A 23,083-nucleotide genomic window follows, 5' to 3' on the forward strand; every position below is an offset into this window, starting at 1 on the left:
ATTCTGCATTTAGACTATCTTCAATAAAATTAGTTAAAAGACTTTTCAATTTCAATCCTAATAGCCGGCCTAGCCCTAGTTGCTTGCAGTGGAACAGTTATCTTCCAGCTGCTAAAATTAATTCTTTATTTTTTTATAATTGTTCTTACAGTTAAACTTGCAAGTCCTAAATTACAGCACACATCCGCTTGTCGCTGACGGGAATCGATTCGCTTCAAAACGTCTAATTTAATTTTCAAATTCAGTCTTTTTCTTACATTTATAATCTTCGTACTGTGCCCAGACGTTGCTTTTTCATTCTTATCGGCCATTATTAACTCTTCAAAAATGTAACTGCGTTGGTTGCATTAATTACGATACAATGTTCAAGTAAACTGTCCGATACACACAATGTCTAATGTGGTACTGAGTGATGACTAGACTTCGAATAAATGCATATAACCAAATATTTCAAGCAATATACTTGATCATTTTTTAAAATGTTGAACTCGAAACTACATAACAAGTGACTGTATTGCAATTAAATTAGCGTGCAAGAAAATTTCACTGAGCATGGGAAGCGTTCTAATGCTGTTTTGCTATTCATTTTCAAGCTATCGACTCCATCAAATGAAACGATTTCATTAAATATGCCAAAAATGCAATCTGTAAAAGAGCATTATAGTGATCTGTGACAGTGTTATAGTCAGATATGAGTTGTAATATAAGAACAGTTTATAGCGAATCAGCGTAAAGCAAACCGCGTTATAACAGGGGCCTGCTGTATATTCTTTTTTTTTTTCTCTTTTTTTTTCTTAGTCCCAGTTCATTTTTCCACTAGGTTAACCACTACTTCACTTCCACTATCCCTTAAACTTCTTAGTTCTGGCACCTTGTGTACTTTTCATTTCCATTTTCACACACACTATTTATTCTACAAACCACACATTATTTATATCCTTTTGCTTCCTCTACTGCTGCACTGCGTGTTTTGGAGCATTAGACATACTATAACTTTTTTATTTTCCTTTTTCTGCTTATTTTGCTTCTTAACTGTTATATATTACTACTATATACATACATTCTCTCTCTCTCTCTCTCTCTCTCTCTCTCTATATATATATATATAGAGAGAGAGAGAGAGAGAGAGAGAAAAATAGAAAAGCCATACATAAACTCAAAACAAAAAAAAAAATTTTTTTTTTTCTACATCTGTTCTGCAGATGTAAAACTGTTTTGTAGAAAACTGTAAGTTTTCTACAAAATTGTAGCCTTAGAAATGTTCTCAAATTCTATAACTGTTGACTGCTAAAGCTCCAGAAGAGACCCGTGCTTATTACTAAATACTTTATCCTTTAAGAATCCCGAGAGAAAGTAATCACAAGGTGTAAAATCTGGGGAACACAGTGACCATTCACTGGAATCCCAGTGTCCAATTCATATATCTGTAAAGCAAACTTTTTGTCTAAGAATTTATGGACAATTTTTGCATAGTGAGCTAGAGTTCCATCCTGCATTTAAAAAATGCAGTGCCGAAAACTGATTTTGGACGGCATTAATGGAACCATTTTGTCTTTTAGCAGTCTAAGGTAGCTTTTTCCTGTCATGGTTTCTTCAAAGAAAAAAAAGGTCTGAGAACACCTGTCCAAATTTTAGCCTAAACTGCCAAACCAGGAATGTTTCCATCACTGTTAAACAATAAGCTGGGGCTATTAAGAGAGTAATAAACACATTCATGGTGATTAATAGTTCCATCTAGTTTAAATACAGCTTCCAACATTGTCAATGAGTGTTTGTAATACTCATGGCCAGAAACAGTTTGGCAAATTCCAATCTTCCATTGGGGTTATCCTCATTCAAACTTTGCAGCAACATGGGAAGATAAACCTTATATTTCTTTAAAGTTCCTTTGTGATTCTACTTATGCTTGTTTTAGGTATTTTAAGTTCCAAACTTCGATTCCTTTGCAATTTTTTCGGACTTCTTTTTGATATCCTCTTCTTACAAGTTTCAAATTAGCAGATTTCTTTGAGATAAAAGGACTGCCTGGTTTTGGAAGACTGAGCACTGTTCCCACTTCGAACTTCTTCACAATCTGTTTTATGGTATTTATTGTGGATGGTTTATGTCCAAAAACTCCTTTAACTGGAATGCAAATTCATTCTGCAGAATTTTCATAGTTTGCATGTCACTTTTATTATGTTTAAATTATTCCGAAACAATAAAAAAAAAAAAAAAAAAACCTGCAGGAGAGGAATCTTAAGGAATGGAATACCAACTTTGGGTTAAAAATGATTCAACACACTTATTCTATATGAGCTCCTCATAGACTTTTCCCACAAATAACTTTGTATCCATCCCAGTGCTTGATCCCTTATGGCCATACTGATATCATTTATCAATTTCTCTGGTAATGCCAAGTCAAATGCACTGGATAAATTCAAGAGAATGATATCCAACTGTACCTCCATTGAATAAATTCATATGTTGGTCCACAAATAACAGTGTTTGAAATAGCAGACTTGCCTTCCAAACCCATGTGTGTTGCAACAAGTTATTTGCATAATGAATGAATGAATTTTCCAAAACGTTTTGATGGTTCAGTATGCAATTTATTCACCAAAGAATTCTTACAAATAGGAAATTTCCCCTTCATAAAAATTGGAAATAAAATCTGAGAGGACATTCAAATAGGATCACCTAAATCTAATGGAAACAATTGGACTAATGCACCAGAATTTTTTTTTTTTTTTTTTTTAGCCATTTAACAGTTCATGCCCAAGTACTGTATAAGCATATCTGGCACACAGTGTTATGTGTGACAAGAATGGCAAGGGGCCACTATGATGGACCTTCAAAGAGTTATGACTGTTGATATGTATGGGTGGGGAGGGGGGAGAGAGTCCATTTCTGATACAGCAAATCTAGTGCACTGTGTATCGAGTTTCAGACAAGGGCCAGTTCTGTGCCAAATAAAAAAAACCAGCTTGTGGAAAACCTCTAGTGAAAAATTAGTGGTGGCTGAATGGGCTGAGAGAGACAACTACAGCAGTAAAAGATGGTCATGGTGGTGCACATGACTATAAAGCATAAGGTAAGATGGCCCTGAACACTTTGCAGAAGGACTATTCAATTTAGTCTCCAGTGGATAGAATGTCAGAGCAAGTAGCCGACACGACATCCCTTTCTCACTGCAGTTCACAGACATCTGCATCTCATCTGGTACCATATATTTTTTAGACCATTACGCCAGCCATTTGTTGTACAACACTACAGTTGGACAGCAAGGTGTGGTGAGCAGATGAATAGTTTCCTTTTGCCCAATGCTGATGGAAAGGTAGGTAGGTTGGGGGAGGGGGGTGTTGACAAAACCAAGGACAACTGACCCCATATTGAATATTTCCCCACTGTTATACAAATTAATTATTCTACATTAAAATTTCATATTTCATAAAACTATAGAATCACTCATTTTTGTGGCCAGTTCTTTGTCAATAAAACAAATTAAATGCATTTCAAAATGTTTATGATTTTATAATTCTAATTCAGAAATAAAGCACATAAAATTTACAAATCTACATTATTTTCAGGTTTTTTTTTTTTTTTTTTTTTTGCAATCAAAAATCTTATTCCTTCATTGCTTAATGAAGTAAATATAGTTACCTCTCTGGAAGGTCAGGAAACTTAATACGCAATTCCTGATTTTTAAGTACTTTCTTCTCAAAAGATAATATTAGTCTTTTTAAATTTGCTTCATCCAAAACTTCACCCTATAACATAACGATGAATTATTAATATAAAAATTGCACAAAAATTCCATATAAACTTCTTACAGAAGAAAGTTTTAATGTATGATAAAAATGGGATCCCCATATAGGTGGTCATTATCAAAGCAAGATTATTCTCTTTTGCATCAGCCGTTTAAGGTTATATTGTGAAAATTGATTAGACCTGTTCGAAACAACAAAGCATATGTCACCCAATCGTAATCAGCTCTAAGCCCAATCTAATCATTGCATACAACCAGTTCCTCATCCTTTATTGTTCTGGATGGTACTAATTGATTCTTACAACATAACCTTAAAAGAAGTATAACAACAATGAAAATGAAAAGCAAAACCACTAAAAACATTACTTTATCTCATCCAACTATAAAATACCATTTTTTACTTTCTACCATCAGTGTTTTTTTTTTCTAGTTATAACTGATCTGAAATTGAATCAGATTGTCAATAAATATATGACTATAAAATGATATTCACTGAAACTATCACCTCCAAAAATTATTTAATTCTACAAAAGAAATTATGCCTATAAGTTGCAATAATGCATATGACCAAGTATCACCATAACTGTATCACTCTGGCATGCAGCAATAAAAACAAGTCCAGGTGATCCTGCTGTCAGTTTGTAGGAAAGTATGTACAATAACACTAAACAAAATGTGCAGCTATTGCTTTCAAGTGAAGAAAACATTTCTACACATGAAAAGCTGTTCATCTGCATTGTAATCAATTTGCAGTTCTCATGGACACTTTCTAAGTCAGTGTTTTCCAAACTTTTTTAGTCATGGAACACTTTTCACCTCACAATATATTTACGGAACACTTACGAAATGCAAGTTTGGCAGGAGAAAAAGAACTGTTTGCTAATATTTTATTACATACGATGCACTGTGCATCAGCATGTAACGCTGAACGTCAAATAACTGGCATCATACTTTCATTTTAGTCTTTTATTAGTTTGTTCTTGTTTTTTCACTTCAGATTTTTGGGGAACAAAAGGCTGCGATTGTTCATCCTCAGTTTGAAGAGTGACAAAATTGTGTTCGTTTTCATCAACCACAGTTGCAATACTTAGAAGTACTTACTTCTCGTTTTAAAGTTCCTTTTTTCAATCACAAATCCATGATCATTTATTTTAATAATATTTCGAAATACTGATAATTATCAAAAAAATTTATACAAGGAAGGAGTTTAGTTATGATATCGGTTCGCTTCCATCTCTCCTTCAAACCCAGTATACTCAGGCTAAATCGCATACAAATGGCATATTAGATCACTACATTGCTACTTTTTCGTTGCTGACATTTTTTTTTTTTTTGATTTGGTAGTTGTTGGCGCATCGGCTTCTGTGGCCATATTGCACCTCCCAAGGTTTTTGCAGTACTTTGATCCAAGCCCGAGGCGGGAATCGAACCCGCGACCTTTGGGTTGCCGGGCAGGTACTTTACCCACTCAGCTAGCCCGGTCGGCGTTGCTGACATATTACTATACCTCTACGCATATTTCTCTATGCAAAAGCACGCCAAAATAAAGTGGTCCACAGTCTATTTGAGTATTAGTCTATGCCAGTATATTAATAACCAAAAAAAATTAAAATAATGTTAAAAATTATGACACAAAAGTGGTGTACGCTACAAATATGCAAAATTTATTTTATTTTTTTAAATTATTAATTACGATTTTTCACAGAACACTTGTTCACATCTCACGAAACACTAGTGTTTCACGGAACACAGTTTGGGAAACACTGTTCTAAGCTTTCAAGACACTCCATTACTAGGAGACTTGAAAGAATAAATTTCTACAGCATCCCAAGACAGTATCAACATATTTTTGCTTCAAAAATGAAAAGGTTTCCTTCATCCACAGACAAACACAACATGGGAAGTACAATATTAAACCACAATGTTCTCAGCAATTCAAATGGAATCAAAGAAAAACAATCATGAAAAGGATATTAATTTGGCGATGGATGTAAGAATGTGGCTAGATGATAAAAATTAGGCTTAACATCATATGGTAATATAAGAATCCATGGTAACACAGTTCAAAGGGGGGGGGGATCTATAGGCGAAATAAGAAGCAAGGAAGAAAATAAAGTAGAAGTAAAATTACATAAAGCCAAAAATTGCCTTGTCATTCCTATTAAATTTGCTAATTCTGATGGGGAATTCAAAAAAATATATTTTTATGCTTTAAAATAAATTCAGACCATGAAACAGTATTAAAAAAAGAAACAGAAAACTTAATTTCTTCAAAAAAGACAATACAATTGGAGATCCATCTGTATATGATTAAATTAATAGTTAGACATATTAACATATTAAACATTCAACATATTAATTAAAATTTGTTTCAAAAAAAAAAAAATCATGCCATTTGTGTTCTGCCATTTAAGAAACATTTTCTTAAATTTCTTTATCATATTTGTGCCCTAATACTATTTAAGTTAATTTATGTTGCTGAACTGTGAATAGATTTGCTGGGTTTTTATGAACTACAACTATAATATTTACTAATTATTATATTCTGCAATTTGGACTTTTCACTAATTCAAGCTACTCCTCCCATTATCTGATTTAACATTACGACTAATAATAAAAAAAGTTAATGTGATGAGGATGAATAAGTTTTATTGCTCCAGTATCTCATCAGTGGCTACAGTGGCTCCTGCCCACTCGGCTACGGTGGCCCCCGTAGCCGAGTGGGCAGGAGCGGGAGTGCAGTAGCACACGCTCTTTGAGTAGACCGGAGTTCAAGCCCCTGACTGCTGAATACGGTCGATCTGCCAACCCGCACTGGACCAGCGTGGCAGATTATGGTCCATTTTCCCTCAGCATAAATTGTTGAGAGGCTTCCATCCTGCAGTGGGTTGATAATGGCTGCACTTTACTTTATCTCATCAGTTAAAATATCAAATAGCTGTGATCAAATGAAATTGAGTTTAGATAGGTTTACAATTAATTTTCAAATTTTGTGAAAATTTTTCACATATCAGAAAGAGTACCTATGCTTTATGTAACACATGGCTTTAAAATACCGAAAAGCTGTGATTAAGTGTTTGAATAGTCCTACACAACAATTAAACGTCCTTCAATCAAATTTTCTCCCCTTTAAGCAAAAACACTTCAGCTTTCTTACAAATATTTTTCATTTGAAATATACTCACTGTATTCACAGACACAGCTCATGAAAATGCAATTACACCTTAAACTGTTAAAAACCTCAAAAATATTTCAACAGTTATAACATTTATTAAGGCTGACAGTGTATGTCAATGCACATTACCAATCTGAGTTGAGGTTTGAACAATGCAGGAAGATAATCCATACTCAGAAGCTGATAATGCATGATCATTCAATGGTGTTTCAATCATCTGATAAGTAAACAGCATTATTCCAATGTGTGACAAAAAAGAACAAGCTTTTTTTTTAAGCATTAAAAAAAAACAGATTATTCTTTTACATCCAATAACTGAACTTTCTCCTCTTACCACCAACCATGTAAACAGTGTATTTAGTCATTTAACATTTAATTAACAGTACATTCACATTCAATACATACTGTCAATACATGCCAACTAAGGCTTAAAAGAGCATGTTAGTACAAAACACATGGTTTTTTCAACATAGTTTTATATGATATTAAACAGTTTTCAGCATTTAACACTTCAACAAACAATTTAAAGCAACTGACATACATGCAAATTTTAATAATATAACCATGCATCCTCAGACTATGACTACTGTGATAAGTTAAAATAAATAGCAAGAAATATAGACGTTAATATATTATAAAAATTAGTATAAATGTGTCTCACTAAAACCATTAAATCAGAAATGAGTAAATTCCTTTTTAAAAACTAAGTTATTTGGTTGATAAAAGTAATTAAGTTGAGTTAAGTAAAGTAGCTCATTAAGTTAGTTCATGAAAAGTAACTGATGCTACTTTCAAGTATTTTTTCCTTAAATATTCCTCTATTCTAACACTAAATTTTTTTTTTTTTTTTTTTTTTTTAAATAAAGAGTATAAATATTGCTAGAGAACCATGTGAAATGTTTTATCTAAAATATTTTTTAAATTTCACTAACACCTACATTTCAAAATTTGCATCAGATAATTTTCCTCTGTCTTGAAATAACATCCCTGTAGCACTAAACATTCTTTCTAGATGGACTGATGATGGCAGTTCAGTATCATAGCATAAAAATTGAGATTAGTAACAATGGACCCCTGCTTTACGAATGGTTCACTGTATGATCAAATCACTTTATGATGGCTTCTCCATAACAGAATATGATATGTAGTAAGCACCGGTCATTGTGATCATGTTTGCAAATTGAATTTTAATCCTATTATTATTAAACAGCAATTCTAATAAGCAAAAATAGCAATTAATCAAATTAAATGATACCTTACCAATTAACAAAATTAAATGGTACGTGAAAATCGGGAGAATATTTTCCACAGGTTAGCAAAATAAAAACAAATTTATGCTTATGTACATAGTTTAATTAATACTGTATATACATACTAATTGATATTTTGGTTCACTGATTTTTTTTTTTGTTTGTAAAATTTAAAACAGTAAAACAGATAAGCAATCAATTATGAAGAATGCACAAATTACAACTAACATGATATGCACAAGTGAGATATGGAGTAACAAGTTTATGAAGTTTTCTTAAAAAATAGGAATGAAGAGAAGATTCTGAAAATTTTTTTGTATGATTGAAGATTTCAGTGAAGGGAAAAGACAGTGTCACCATAATAATGTAAAAACTCGCAGAATTCCAGCTATCGGTATTATCGCAAATGCTGTAAGATCGAGTTTACTACCCATTTATAACAGATTGCGCTAACAGGAAAGCCCAATAAACCAGAAACCGCTAATTGTTTTTATTGTTTTATGGAAACAACCTTCACAAATGTGCTTTAGAAAAATATCAAAAAGGCATTCAATAAAGGTCTTCTAAATGTGGAGGTTGGCATTCGAGGTGAGCGGACGCGCTTAGACAGGGCTCCTCAGTTAAGTGGTTTACTTTTGGATAGTGCTTTTAAATATTTGATTTATTTAGATATTGTTGGATTATTTTGTTATAGGTTTTCCTGTAACTGTTTGATTTTAATAATATTATAGATATAATTTTTTAAAGTTACTTTCATTGATATTTATTTAATTTTATAATGGTAGTTACGAGATCTGCCTTAAACACGTCACAGGGTATCGTGACTCACACGGAAATAGCAGATGGCGATTTACGGGTGAGTCATGATTTAATCCGTTGTGGAACCTGTGGAATGTTTTCCAAGGTCAACCTGGTGACTAATCCTAGCTCACCTGGGGATTCTTTTCTTTGTGATCGATGTAAGGAGTGCACCGATCTTAAATTACAATTTGGTGCACTGAGGGAACAATTTGAGTCCCTGAAAAAACGAGTGCTTGCCCTCGAAAATAATGCATCTGGGAGCTCGTCAGGGACTCAAAACTCCAGCAATCTACCAAGTGATGCACACCCGATTCGAGCCTCAAAACAGAAAAACCAAGTGCAAACTACTCTGGTTAAAAAGGACATTGTATTATTAGGAGACTCCATTGTCAGGGAAACGGGGAATATTTTTTGTAATAAAGATAGGTGGAGGAGAACCAGGGTATGTCTGCCGGGAGCAACTATTAATGATGTCACCAACAGACTGTCAGATTTTAAAGGGGGTAAAGAAAATATTATTATACATGTGGGGACAAACGATATTAAACGTACACGATCTGACGATTTGTTGGAAAAATACAGAACCATGCTGAGGAAATGTCGCGAGCTAGGCCATAATGTCTATGTGTCTGCAATTCTGCCCAGACACGATAGGAGGGATTATATGTTAAGAGCCTTGTGGATTAACTCAAGACTTGAAGGAATCTGCAAGGCTTTAGGGGGTAAATTTCTATCAGCATGGCCCACACTTGTAGGTAGAAGGAATTTGTTTTGTAGAGACGGGATACACTTAAACAAAGGTGGTGCAAAAGTTTTTGCCAGTATTATTGAGGATACCTTAAAGGTTCAGGGAAACTGCTAGTTAGGGGGGATGTGGGTAATACTGACACGCGTTTATCTGATAATATTGGTCAAAGTAACTCTTGCACATACCTCAAGAGTTCTTATCTGTTACCCCAACTGGACGTATTATCTAGATGTTCTGGGGGCACAAACGTTTCACGTGGGCGGGTAGCTAATGCGAGGGAAGAGAGCCTAAAAAACTTCAAGGGTTGTGTTAGGGTTGTTAAATATACAAGAACAGTAAATCTTAATTGTTTATACAGTAACGTTAGAAGTGTCGTCAATAAAATGAGCGAATTCGAACTGCTGGTTAAAACAAGTAACGCGGACATAATAGGGCTTACAGAGACGTGGTGCCACCCGGAAATTGGGGATGATGAATTTCAGTACGGCTTGTATAATGTATTTAGGAAGGATAGGTTAGATAGAAGGGGTGGTGGGGTAATGCTTCTTATCAGAAGCAGCCTGAGTGCGACGATAGCTTTCCCGGATTCAGACGTTTCACATGCTAGTATAGAGTCTGTATGGTGTGAGATAGTTGGAAACAAAGGTATAATGCGAGTAGGAGTAATCTACAGACCAGGTGATTGTGAAGATTATGACAAAAGCCTCCACATGCAAATGGAATGGGCAAGTAAGCGTCAATGCCTTATTATGGGTGATTTCAATCTGCCTCTAATTGATTGGAGTAAATGGGAAGGAAACTCGACATGGGGAACAAAATTTTTAAATCAACTAGATGACTGTTATTTGTATCAACATGTCAGGGAAAATACTAGAGAAAAGAGTATCCTAGACCTCATCATCACACATGAATCAGATGACATAACAGGGCTGACAGTAGAGGAACCAGTAGCAGGAAGTGATCACGGAGTTCTACGGTGGATGATGACGAGAGAGGTAGCAGAAGTAAAAGGCAAAGGAATGGGTTTTAATTTCAGAAAAGGAAATTACGATGCCTTAAGGTACTACATGGCCTCTATTAACTGGGTAGATATCGCGCAGAGAATGAATACAATTGAACTGTGGTACGCTTTTAAAACATTAATCACAGATGCCTTGAATGCGTATATACCATTAAAAAAATACTCCACGAGGAGGGTTCCAAGTTGGATGACTAGTGAAGTTGCCGCATTACTTGAGCAGAAAAAGGTGGCATGGAAAGGTTACAGAACAACAAAAAGTACTGAAGCCTATAACAGCTACAAGGTGTTGTGTAATAGAGCCACAGAAAAGGTTCGACAGGCAAAGGCAGTTTATGAGAAATCACTAGCAAACAGAGCAAAGAGGGGGGATAAAGAATTCTTCACATATATAAATGCCAAGAAGAGCAGGACAAACCAGATCGGACCTTTATGTAAGGGAAAGGGGATAGTAATAAATACACCAGCTGCCGTTGCAGATGAACTCAACAGTTATTTTGCATCGATATTTACAAATGAAAAGCCTTTTGTGGCAAAGGGAAATTGTGGGAGCGAAGTTAAAAAATATGTAATTAATGATATTGAAATTTCGCAAGATTATTTAATGAAAAAACTTTCGAGCCTACAGACCAGTAAGGCTCCTGGAGTTGATGGAATATACCCTATAATCTTAAGAGAGGCGGCAAGCGAGTGCATTGAACATTGAGGCTAATTATGCGAGCATCATTAGACTCTGGGGAGATTCCCTTGGATTGGAAAAGTGCAAATGTATCTCCCATACATAAGAGTGGCTCTAAAAGTGAAGTTGGAAATTATCGACCTGTCAGTCTGACTTCAGTAGTAGGGAAAATCATGGAGGCAATGATCAAGGGTGGAATTCAGGATCATTTGGATCGAATTGAAATTCTCAAGGATACTCAGCATGGTTTCGTAAAGGGAAAATCATGTTTAACAAATCTGGTTCGCTATTTCGAAAGGGTCACTCACGAGCTGGATTTAGGGAATAATTTCGACATTGTTTATTTAGATTTCAGCAAAGCTTTTGACTCAGTCCCACATGAGCGGTTGCTTTATAAGCTGGAACAGGTTGGAATCACTGGGAAAATCCTTAGATGGATAGAAGGATGGCTTCAGGGCAGGAGGCAGAGGGTTGTGATAAATGGCTATTCCTCAGATTGGGTTGATGTAAGAAGTGGGGTTCCCCAAGGATCAGTATTAGGACCACTGTTGTTTTTAATTTTCATAAACGACATTGATGAAGGGATAGAGGGCGTGATGTCTAAATTTGCAGATGATGTTAAAATTGGGAGAGTAGTTAATGATCACTGTCAAGCTGAGCTTCTTCAGAGAGACCTAGATAGACTTCAGGAATGGTCAGAAAAATGGCAGCTGTGCTTTAATCCAACAAAGTGTAAGGTATTACACCTGGGAAACAGTAATCCCAAAAAAACTTATTCACTTGGTGGAGTTCAACTAAAGCCAGTACTGGAGGAGAGGGACTTGGGTGTTACGATACGGTCAGACATGAAATTCTCTGAGCATTGTAAACAGGTTGCAAGGAAGGCCCATGGTGTCCTATCAATGATCTATCGAACTTTTGCAAGTAGAGATAGGGACGTGATAATCCCATTATATAAGGCTTATGTTAGACCACACTTGGAATACTGTGTTCAAGTATGGAGACCGCACCTGAAGAAAGACATCGAGCTTCTTGAAAGGGTGCAAAGAAGGGTAACTCGCCTGGTGAGATCGGCAAAAGGGCGTCCTTATGAAGAAAGACTTCGAATATGTGGGTTGCAGAGTTTGGAAACTAGACACCTTAGAGGAGATTTCATTGAGGTGTTTAAGGCTCTGAGAGGCATCAGTAAAATGAATGAGGACAAAATTTTCAAGATTATAAATGATGCTAGAACTAGGGGACATAAATTCAAGTTACGGGGGGAAATGTTCAGATTGGATTGCAGGAAGTTCTATTTTAGCCAGCGAGTTAAAAATTACTGGAATAAGTTGCCTTCATGGGTGGTAGAGGCCGACAGTTTGGGGAAATTCAAAGGTCATCTGGATAGTACTTTCGGGTAAGGGAAGCACATAGGATGATAGGTTTAATTTCCTTTTTATTTATTTTTTATTTTATTAATTATTATTATTTAGTTATTTATTTTTATTTTTTTGTTTTTATCATTGTTTTGTTCGGATTTATTTTTTTTAATTTTTTTTTTTTTTTTTTTTTGGCTGGTGCAGCATAAGCCATAGGCTTTCTTGCACCATGCGGCCGTTACTAATACTAATACTAATACTAAATAAACTTCCATCTTAGGGTTCTTCAACTGTTTTTTGTAATTTGGTATCCAGTTTTCTCTCTAACCACTCACTGTAGTTTCATGGTAGATAGCTTGCTGTCTTTCAACTTCTCCACTAATGCTGGTGTTACACAAGGTTCAGTTTTCTCCCACTCTTTTCCTCTTCAACTCTCAAATTTCTATACAAGATCATATCTCTATTGGGAATTACCCCACCTTCTAAACTCCCTTTGCATAAGCACATCACAAACATTGCTTCCCCTGAGTCTAAAAAACTGGTTCTCTCTTTTGCTCTCAGCATTACTTTTCTTCTAAACAGCTACTCATGCTGTACAAATTTATAATCCACCCTACCACAGAATACTGTTCCCACATCTGGGGTGATGACCCCATAATCTCTCTCAGGCCTCTAGTTTCCATTCAAAAGAGGGCAGTTGGGTTAATTAATGATCCAACTGTCGCAAAGTCTTGCAACTTTGCCTCATAGACATTCTGTTTCTGCTGCATGCCTTTTCTATAGAAACTTCCATGGGCATTGTTCTTTGAAAATGGCTTGTATAATCCCACCCCCCAAACCAGTCTGACCATGAGCTGCAACCAGAACCAGTCAGCATCCTTTTACCATTCAACTTCAAACTTACAGAAAAAACTTTCTTCTTCCTTATTTATTCCTTCAACTTTAGTTTTCAGGAACAACCACCCCTCATACGTATTTCCTGAAAATTACAATCTACAGAAATTCAAGTCTAATGTCAACAACTATCTTCTTTCATCATGTCAACCTGCAACCCATGCACAGCTCTAAATACTATAGGTTTTAATACCTTTTGTGTTTGGGGTTTTCGCACAAAAAAAAGAAAAAGAAAGAAAGAAAAGAAGGTATGCAAACAGTTATTAGAGAAGGAAAAATCAGAAAGACACTAAATTTTCAATACACGTTTCATTGGTCCACATGGTGGTTTTAGGTGCAATTCCCATTTCATAACTCCCCCATACAGTGGTTCTAAATAAGTGAAATCATTTTGAAAATGATTTCAATTATTTAGAATATCTTAACAAGACTTTGTAACAAATATCATGTCAACAGGTTAACCCAGGTCTGTGCGCACCTGTCCTCCCTCCACAAAAGAGAGAAGGGAAGAGAGAGATATGGTACAGAAATCTTACCTCATAATTGTCCATCCCGCATCGAGATTTTTGTAAACACTTCTTGAGTACTATATAGAAGTTTAATCCCAGAGGTACATTATTTGATAACGAAATATGGTGGCTGAAATATAATATGCGTTGCCCTATACTTAATATGTAGACACCTGCATATCTACAAATAACCTTTATTTATAAGAAAAGTGTGTGCTGAAACTTTTATTTAGCCTTTATTACAGCCTCTAGTCTAAGTGGGACACTCCACCAGTTTTTTTTGTAAATGTCCTCTGATATTTTCCACCATTCAGCTTTCAAAGTAGCAACCAGTTCAGCTGTTTTTTTGAGCAGCCTCTACTCACATATACCCAAATGATCCAATTCCTACCAGAGGTTCTTCACAGAATTGAGGTCAGAACTCTGACTAGCCTTTTTGACTCATGTCCTCAAACCAGTCAATCACAATGCAAGCAGTATGACACAGAGCATTTCCCTGCAGATACAGGTATGGGTCTTCCCCAACATACTGCAACAAGTAATTCATTAGTGTCCAGGACATCTAGATAGACCTCAGCATTCATGGTTTTGTACAAAATAACCAGTGGTCCCAGGCCAAACAGTGAAAACAGCCCAAGACCATCCCTTGCCTTCACAAAGCTTCATCATCAGGATGATACAGTCCAGCAGGTAGCTTCCTCTGGGCACAACCATTAAATTGGCAGACCACGTACTGTGACTCATTGCTCCAAATCAACAGTTTTCTATTGGTCTATGCTCCAAGAACACGACCTTACAAAGTAGATGATGTCTAGAATTAGTTGGGGTGATTAGTGGCCTGTGGACAGCTGCACAATGGTAACCCGTATCATGCAGAATGCTCTGCACCACCAGTGCTGACATGTGTCCCAATCATCTCAGTGCGGGTCTATGTGACAGTGACCTGCATTCTTTGCAGGGCTTTCCTCTCACATTGTGTCAGAATTGGCGGTTTTATGGGTAGCTTTCTGATGGTTTCAGCACCAGTCCACTTCCATTTACAGATCACATCACCAATCGTCAACCCAAGGATCTTCAGTGCGATTGAAATGTAACATATGTTAATGCGGCACACTATTATCATTTTGTGCTGGAAATCTGTTAACCGAGCAGACACAATCATGACCTGGCCTACGGACACTGGCTTCCTATAAACGGTGGTCCTAATATGCGAGCCAACCCTCCTAACCAAACTGTCCTAGAAAGCTAGGAGGCCATCTGCCTTTGTCTCAGAGGTAAACTGAATGTCTGCTAAAAAGCAATTAAAATAAGGCAAGGGCTCAACTTCCCAACCCCAAGGAATAATAATGAATACACTGTCTATACACCTTATCATATACATATCAATACCAGAGAGATATCAACATGGCAATCTCAAAAGCCTCCATCACAATGCTGGACCCAATGACAATAATGAGAAAACCCATAACTGTGCCATGTACTTTCTTATACATTTACTTTTCTAGGACCATAGTGATACTAAACAAATAAAGTCTAACAGCACTACACATGTCCAAACAGTTAAGGAGGATCTAGTGTTCAAAGTGACATCCCCGTCTATGCTTCCCTTAAACAATCCACTGCATAACTAATCAGTACATACATGAATATACATAACATCAAAAGACAAAACTGTTTCCTCTTCCATAATTTCCATTAGTTGCACAATTACTAAAAAAATTCATAGTCTTCAATTCATAGATTTCAATTTTTATAGAATTCATTTCAAAAATTCATGTGCAGTGACAACTTGCATATTGATTATCCAATAAAGGATACAGATAGTCATGACAGTATACCTGATTTATATGTCTTTAGTAATCCATAAAAATAAAGATGGCAACCTGTAGCATGTAGTATCAATACTGTCAATCTTTACATTATCTGCCTATGAATTAAACAATTTATTGACTCATCTCTCCACCTCAAAGTAGATTCTTCTCTATTGAAATGTAGACCTTATGATCCTATAGTAAAACCACACCCTCCACTGCTGACCCACTGAACTGGGACATGCCAGTCTTGCCCGATTCAATATTCAGGCAGTCCTATAATGAATACCCTCAGCTTCAAGCAATTTCCTTAATGCAGCTTCCACCTCCCCCAACAATCCATTTGTAATTGGTTGGGAGGCGGGTTGAGAGTAAAAGTACCTAAGGCAAAAATATCAATTTGTTCACTAGTTAACTGCCTACTAATCAGGTTATACAGTCAGTCCTCGTATAACACGTGTTTACACTACACGAATTCGAGCATACACGATTTATAAATAGGGGAACGATATCTTATACAACACGAACCGAATTCGCTTATGCACAATTCACCTTTGTGTTTACAAGAAATAGTAGTCCAATGCGGAATCACCCCAACTGAACGCAACACGATAGGAATGAAGAGAAGATTCTGAAAATGTATTTGTTTTTTATATCAATGAAGGGGAAACACATTTCACCATAATAACGTAAAAACCAACACAATTCCAGCTATCGGTATAATCACAAATGCAATTAGATCGAGTTTACTATCAGTTCATAACAGTTTACTATCAGTTTATAACAGTAGCAGAAATGCAACTGGAAATTGTTTTTATTGTTTTATGGTAGTAAACCCTAGAAATGTGCTTTAGTAAAATGTGAGGTGTTAATAATGTATCTCTGCCTTTATGGTGTTGTTTCTTTCAGTTGCTACACGCGCGCAACTTTGTTTATGTGTATCAAGCGTGCCTCCTCATTTTGCAATTGTGCTTTATTCACTAAAAATGAGTAAAATACTTAATTAAAAGGTGTGAAAAGGATGCATCCTAGTGAAGACACTGCAGATTCAGAGAGAAAAAGGAAAGCAATATCGATAAACTGAGGCGGACTGGATCAAAAATTCTTACCCGGGAAAATTTATAGTGGCCTCATACTATGGTTTATGGCCAAAATCACACCGGCCTCCGGCCCACCGGGATTTCCCCGGTAAGGCTTATGTCCAGTCCGCCTCTGTCGATAGAGAAAAAATATGAAATTGTGAAACTCTTTGACCGAAATGAAAGACCATGTGATATTGCACGTGCTACAGACCTAAATGAGACAACGCCGAGAATTACAAAGAAAGCAGAGAAAATAAAAACAACTTTCATAGCAGGAACAATTCAAAGTGTAATTAAAATCCATTAGATTAAGACAAAGAATTGGAAGAGATGGAACGGCTGTCATCTGTTTGGATAGAAAATCAAACAAAAAACAAGTTTGCTTACGATAGAAGCAAAAGCATTAGCAATATTTTATTACGTAATAGTCGTAATAAAATACGTAAGTAGTTTATTACGATTATTTATTGTGTTTGGTAATGTTTTGGTTACAAATGTGGGTTCAATCTTGGGTGGTTGGCACCTAACCCTATTTTTCCCATAGGGCCTGTTGTTTATATTTCACAATTTTGCATTGCACGAGGGCTTCTAAGAACACAACTATCGTGCTATACGAGGACTGACTGTACACAAATTATACCTAGCTTCCCAAATCTCATATTTACTCACTACCCGTACTAATAATACCATTTTCAAAATCTGCCTACAATAGTAGGCCTCAGAAACATGCACCACTTTGGCTATTAATACATGTACAATCAAACCAAACTTAAGCACGCACCCTACCAAAAACCATAGCCAAAATGAATTGCTTCTCGTCCCAAACAGCCCTCGGTTTATTTGCGGAGATGGAAGAAATCCCAGGTGCCGTCTGACACAAACATTCCTAGCCCTCGGTTTATTATGAACAACTCCAATCCAAATGCTAACTATCCTAGCTTCATAATTTGTTGTGGCTCTATCCAACTGGACAACCTGAAAAGCTAGTTATATAAACAACATCTAACATTTGTTCATCGACGTAGGAGTAATACCACATGGTTTTAGGGTAAAGTGGCAATTTTATGATAATATGTATTAGTCACTACATGCTAGTTTGAATGTAATTGTATATCAGGGTGGGGACGGTTAGCTCTTGACCTAATAGCTTTTTTAGCAGATATCTAATTTACCTTCAAAATGGAGGCAAATAACATCCAGAATTTCTTGAATGTTTTGCTTAGGAAAGTTGGCTTGTGTATTAGGACCACAATTTATAGGGAACCAATGCACACAGATCAATTTATGAAGTGTATGTCTGCTTGCATACTGATGCATAAGAATACATTGTAAGATCAGATCTTCAAGTATGAGACTTACTGCAGAAAATGTTGGAACACTATGTTAATAAAGAGGGTAGGAGGTTGGTTGGTTGTTGTAGAGTTTTAAGTGCATCAGCAACTTAGGCCATATTGCTCCATATATATATATACAAAATATATATATATGGAATATATGCAATTTACTGTCTGTAAATTGCATATATTCTATGGTCGATTTTCTGTTTGCTCAATGAAAAACCCGAATTTTTGAGAGAAAACAACCAGGCAACACTTGCCTAAGACCAACTAACTCAGCCACACTACGAAAAAGACAAAAAAAATTCCTCGTGTCACTGACGGGACTAACTCGGGTCTTTTCTACTCAGTATGGAGAGGATGGCGATTATACCAATTGTGCTACCCAGAAAGATTGAAAGGGTAGGATGGGCTGTAGGGATACCATTGTTCCTCTTGCAGCCTATGTACCTTTTTATCTGGGCATAACAGAACAGAACTCCAGGAACCTGAAATCATGTCTGCTATTGTGCAGCTTCCCAGCAAGAAGCTTTCTACGATGGTATAGGTTAGGACTTCAATTCTGAAGGAGTCGAAGAGCAGAGCTGTCTGTAAGAGCCAATGCCCAGATAGTGAGGCATACTATGTTGGCAAAACAGGTTGTTGTATTAATGATAGGTTGAAAGAACACAGAAATGTTATTAAGGAAGTGATCTTCATATAGCATTTCTTGTGTTGCCACTGCAGCAGCCATGTAATGTACTTATGTAGAGCATATAAAGTAGGTTACAACCAGAATGCATAATCTGCTGATGAAGAAAGTCATGGCTTTGGAAAGATCCAGAATTTGTATTTATATTTTTAAATTGTTTTTTTTTTGTATTTTAACCTATTTGTTTTATCACTATTACTTTAAATATACAGTTACATTAAATGCCAGTTTATTTTGTGTAAACTTTGTTTCATTATCTCCTTATCACAATGGTATTAGTGAATTCGAAAAATTTATGCAGTGTTTAGTAGGTAATAAAAATTACACCTGTGAAGGGTCATTTTTATTGCCTACCACCCCTATTGAAACCCTCATGTAATGAAACCTTTTCTGTTCCAAAAGCATGTAGTACTTATTACCTTATTGCCTGAGGTACATTCATTTGCTGAAACACTTGGTCCTTGAGCTGCTATGCTATGGTATGTTGGAAGAGTTCGTGACCCACATTTCATGGCCCAAAATTTGCCATCTACAGCACTAAAATCATCATCACCAGTCTTAATTCCAAATTAAAAAAATAAAAAATAAAAAACTTTTAAAAAAGATTTTTTTTCAGAAAACAAAATGAAACTACATAAAATAAAAATAATAACTGTTTCATGCAAATGCACACATGCACTTACTTCAACATTTTCTTCCACAGTAATTTCTGTCCCTAAATTTTCTTTATTGTCTTCTTCAATCTTAGGTACAGGAGCTATAAAGAAAAAATATCTTTCATCCAGAACAAAGTTACTGCTGACACTTGTATAATATACTTTTTATTAATGATTATTATTAAATTATCTTAATTTTATTCCACTTATTTTCCACTTTTATTCCACCTAAACAGTATTATATCCACTGTATCCCAATCTTTGTACAAAGTAGGATCACAAAATTCCATGACTGAATTTATTAAAACTACATGAAAATCAAACAACAATGAAACTTTTTCAGTTTATATCATTTTTGGTTGCCAATACACAGGTTTATTTTTATCTGTTGTTGACAGTAAATAATTTCATATCATTTTCCAAAATGTAACTTCCTCAACAAAAAAATAATTGAAGCATATGGTAAAAAAAAACCCTTTATCAAGACGATAGACTATTTGAATGGTACATGAGCTTCAAAGTTGGATAAGATACGAGGATGGTTCAATAAAGAATTACCCTGACCTAGCTGCAGAGGTGCTAGTCTGTTGATTCTTAGTACAGATTTTAGTTGTTCTCTACATATCCAACGTGCAGATTTAAACATTTTTCCCATTGATGGATGAAGCTATAGATACTGTTTTTGTAGAAGTGGTGAGATTGGAGTTTGAACAGTGACTCTGTTGCAGAAATGAGTGTCTCATCATCAGGGAAGCGAGTCCCCCAAAGAAAACAAGAAGTCCGATGGTGCAAGATCGGGTGAGTAAGCTGAATGGGGCAGTATTTCATATCCACAAGTGGCCACTTGTGTTGTTGCAATTTCAGAAGTGTGAACTGGGGCATTGTCTTGAAGCATTCTCACACCTTTGGACAGCATGCCATGCCTACATGTTTTGATTTTCGCCCATAATTTTGGGAGTAAGTTGGCATAATAGGCACCTGTAATTGTTCTATCTTTTGGCAGGTAATCAATCATTATTACGCCTTCTCATCCCAAACACTGTCAGCAAGACCTTTCCTGCTGACGCTTGGTCCCTTGCCTTCTTGGGGGGAGGGGGGGACCATGATGTCGCCATTCCATGGACTGCTTTTTACTTTCAGGGTCGAAATGGTGTGTCCATTTTTCGGCCTGAGTGATTAGACGAGAGAAAAAAATCTTCCTCATTTTTTTGGCACAGGGCTAACAACTCTTGTGATTTCTGTTGTCGATCAGCCTTCTGGAAACCAGTCAATAATCCGGGAATCCATCTTGCACTCAATTTCCATAAATGGAGTTGGTCATGAAGGACTGTTTCAACAGAGCCCACACTAATCTTCACCCCTGGACAATTCACGCAGTTATCCAGCAATCTTCCATGATTAAAGATTCCACTTTTCTGGGCATGCTGTCCCCAATGGCTGAATAGGGACGACCTGGATTGGGCTCAGATTCTATAGATGTCCGACCACATCTAAACTGTCTATGTCAGTGCTTCACAATGCCATAGGATGGGGCTTCGTGCTTATATACAGTAGTCATCTCCTCATGGATTTCTTTAGGAGATTTCCCCTTAAAGAACAGACACCGGATTACAGCTCTGGCTTCAACTTTGTCCATGATGTTACTTTGTTACACATTCAGCTCTGTAAGAGAAAAACAAATTAAGACAGGGCTGGAATTTTACACCTTTAGTACAGAGATATGTATGATGCTACACACAAAATATCATGACTCTGCAATATGTGGAAGTAGGTGAGGGCAATTCTTTATTGAACCACCCTCGTATCATGGCATGGAAGACCTTGCAAACACCAATGGATGAACTTGTTATCATTTGTATAGAGTATTAGAAACTAAAAGCCATATTGGGCTGTGTGTTATATCTGCACAAGCATGGGCCAATTTACATGTTATTCGAGTTGAAAAACCCAGAATAACTTATTGGGGGGGGGGACTTGACTCACTCCACTTAAGAGTGGCTAACTACAATGAAGTGAAAAGACCTGTAATAATTCCTAAGTGAACCTAATAATCCTAAGTGAAAAGACCTGTAATAATTCCTCCAATCTCTGACAGAATTTGACTTAGACCCCCCCCCCTTCCTTCTCCAAACTTCATCAGTCTAGTGACAAAATCACTAGACTGATGAATTTGGCTCCCATGCTAGAAGCATAGCATTATTTTGATTAATCATCAAAAATCAAATTAAACTAAAATTAAATCATCAAAAATTAGCCTTTCGAAAAGGCATAGCTTATGTTAAAGCCAAGCCAGCTTTGTCAGCACAATGTCACTATCTGCCATTCTTCCAGTGCAAGTACTATTATCATGATACCCAAAACGCACACCTAGAGTCCTGAGCTGAATATCATCATTCTTTTCTTTCTTTCTTTCTCTTCTCTCTCTCTCTCTCTCTCTCTCTCTCTCTCTCTCTCTCTCTCATAAGCCTCAGGCTTCCTTGCACTATATGTCTGGTAATAATAATAATAATATTAATTTTTAAAAGTGTGAAAGGACTTTATAACCAACCCGTATTTTAATTTGCATTGTATGATTATTTTTTATATTTATGTTTGCAATTCCCTGGCATATTTATGAATATTCCTAGAGAAATGCATAGCAACGCACCAATCCTTTGAAAATACACCATGTCCATAAATTTGTTTCTTACTGCAAAAAATTATCATAAATATTTTAATATAACTTTGTCCTGTATTGGTAACAAAGAAACTGTAAAGTCCAATTATCTTACAAGAAAATCATATCCACACAATAATCCATGGTAGATTAACATCTTTCTGAGGAGATATGTGAATTTTCATTAGCCAGATGAAAAGTTGTGATAGTTCACATGATCATTTAGTTTGCATGTGGCTTTGTCCCACCATACGATTATTCTCCAAATCCTTTGCCATCCATTATGACTATAATCAATAGCAGAATTGCACATATCAATACAGATCAACACCTTTAATTGCATGCACCAGTCAAGGAATATAAGGTTTCCACTTTATGTCCTATAAATTTCTAAGAATTGTTATCAAACAACTCACGCAGTTTGATAACAATGACTATTCACAACTATTTTAGACAGCCTGGGCATTGAGAATTATGAAGAAATTTAAAAATAGTTTTAAAATATTTTCTTTATTAGCTGCATCTGATTTAGGAAGTAACTATACATTTGTGCCAATAAAGCTTTTTAAATTGTATTTATATTGCTGTAACTAAAAGAACTGAACAGCCATGGACGAGCATCTCTTTTAATTTAGCTTCAGTTATGTAAATTTATCCAAATTCTAAACTA

General features: G+C 36.0%; 1 protein-coding gene across 1 annotated transcript in view; it reads right to left on the reverse strand.

Moving 5' to 3' along the window:
• The window catches only part of LOC150087289 (beta-catenin-like protein 1), a 233,417-nt gene that overhangs the window by 189,277 nt on the left and 21,057 nt on the right, over positions 1–23,083 (reverse strand). Inside the window, exons 3-4 of the mRNA XM_090371950.1 lie at positions 19,785–19,858; positions 3,643–3,749 (exon numbers count right to left, since the gene is read on the reverse strand). Of these exons, the coding sequence (XP_090228076.1) occupies positions 3,643–3,749; positions 19,785–19,858 (181 nt within the window). The remainder of the gene's footprint in view (positions 1–3,642; positions 3,750–19,784; positions 19,859–23,083) is intronic.

Source organism: Mastigoproctus giganteus, chromosome 4 (genome assembly GCF_048544385.1).
Source record: "Mastigoproctus giganteus isolate SK-2022 chromosome 4, ASM4854438v1, whole genome shotgun sequence".
Lineage (NCBI taxonomy): Eukaryota > Metazoa > Arthropoda > Arachnida > Uropygi > Thelyphonidae > Mastigoproctus > Mastigoproctus giganteus.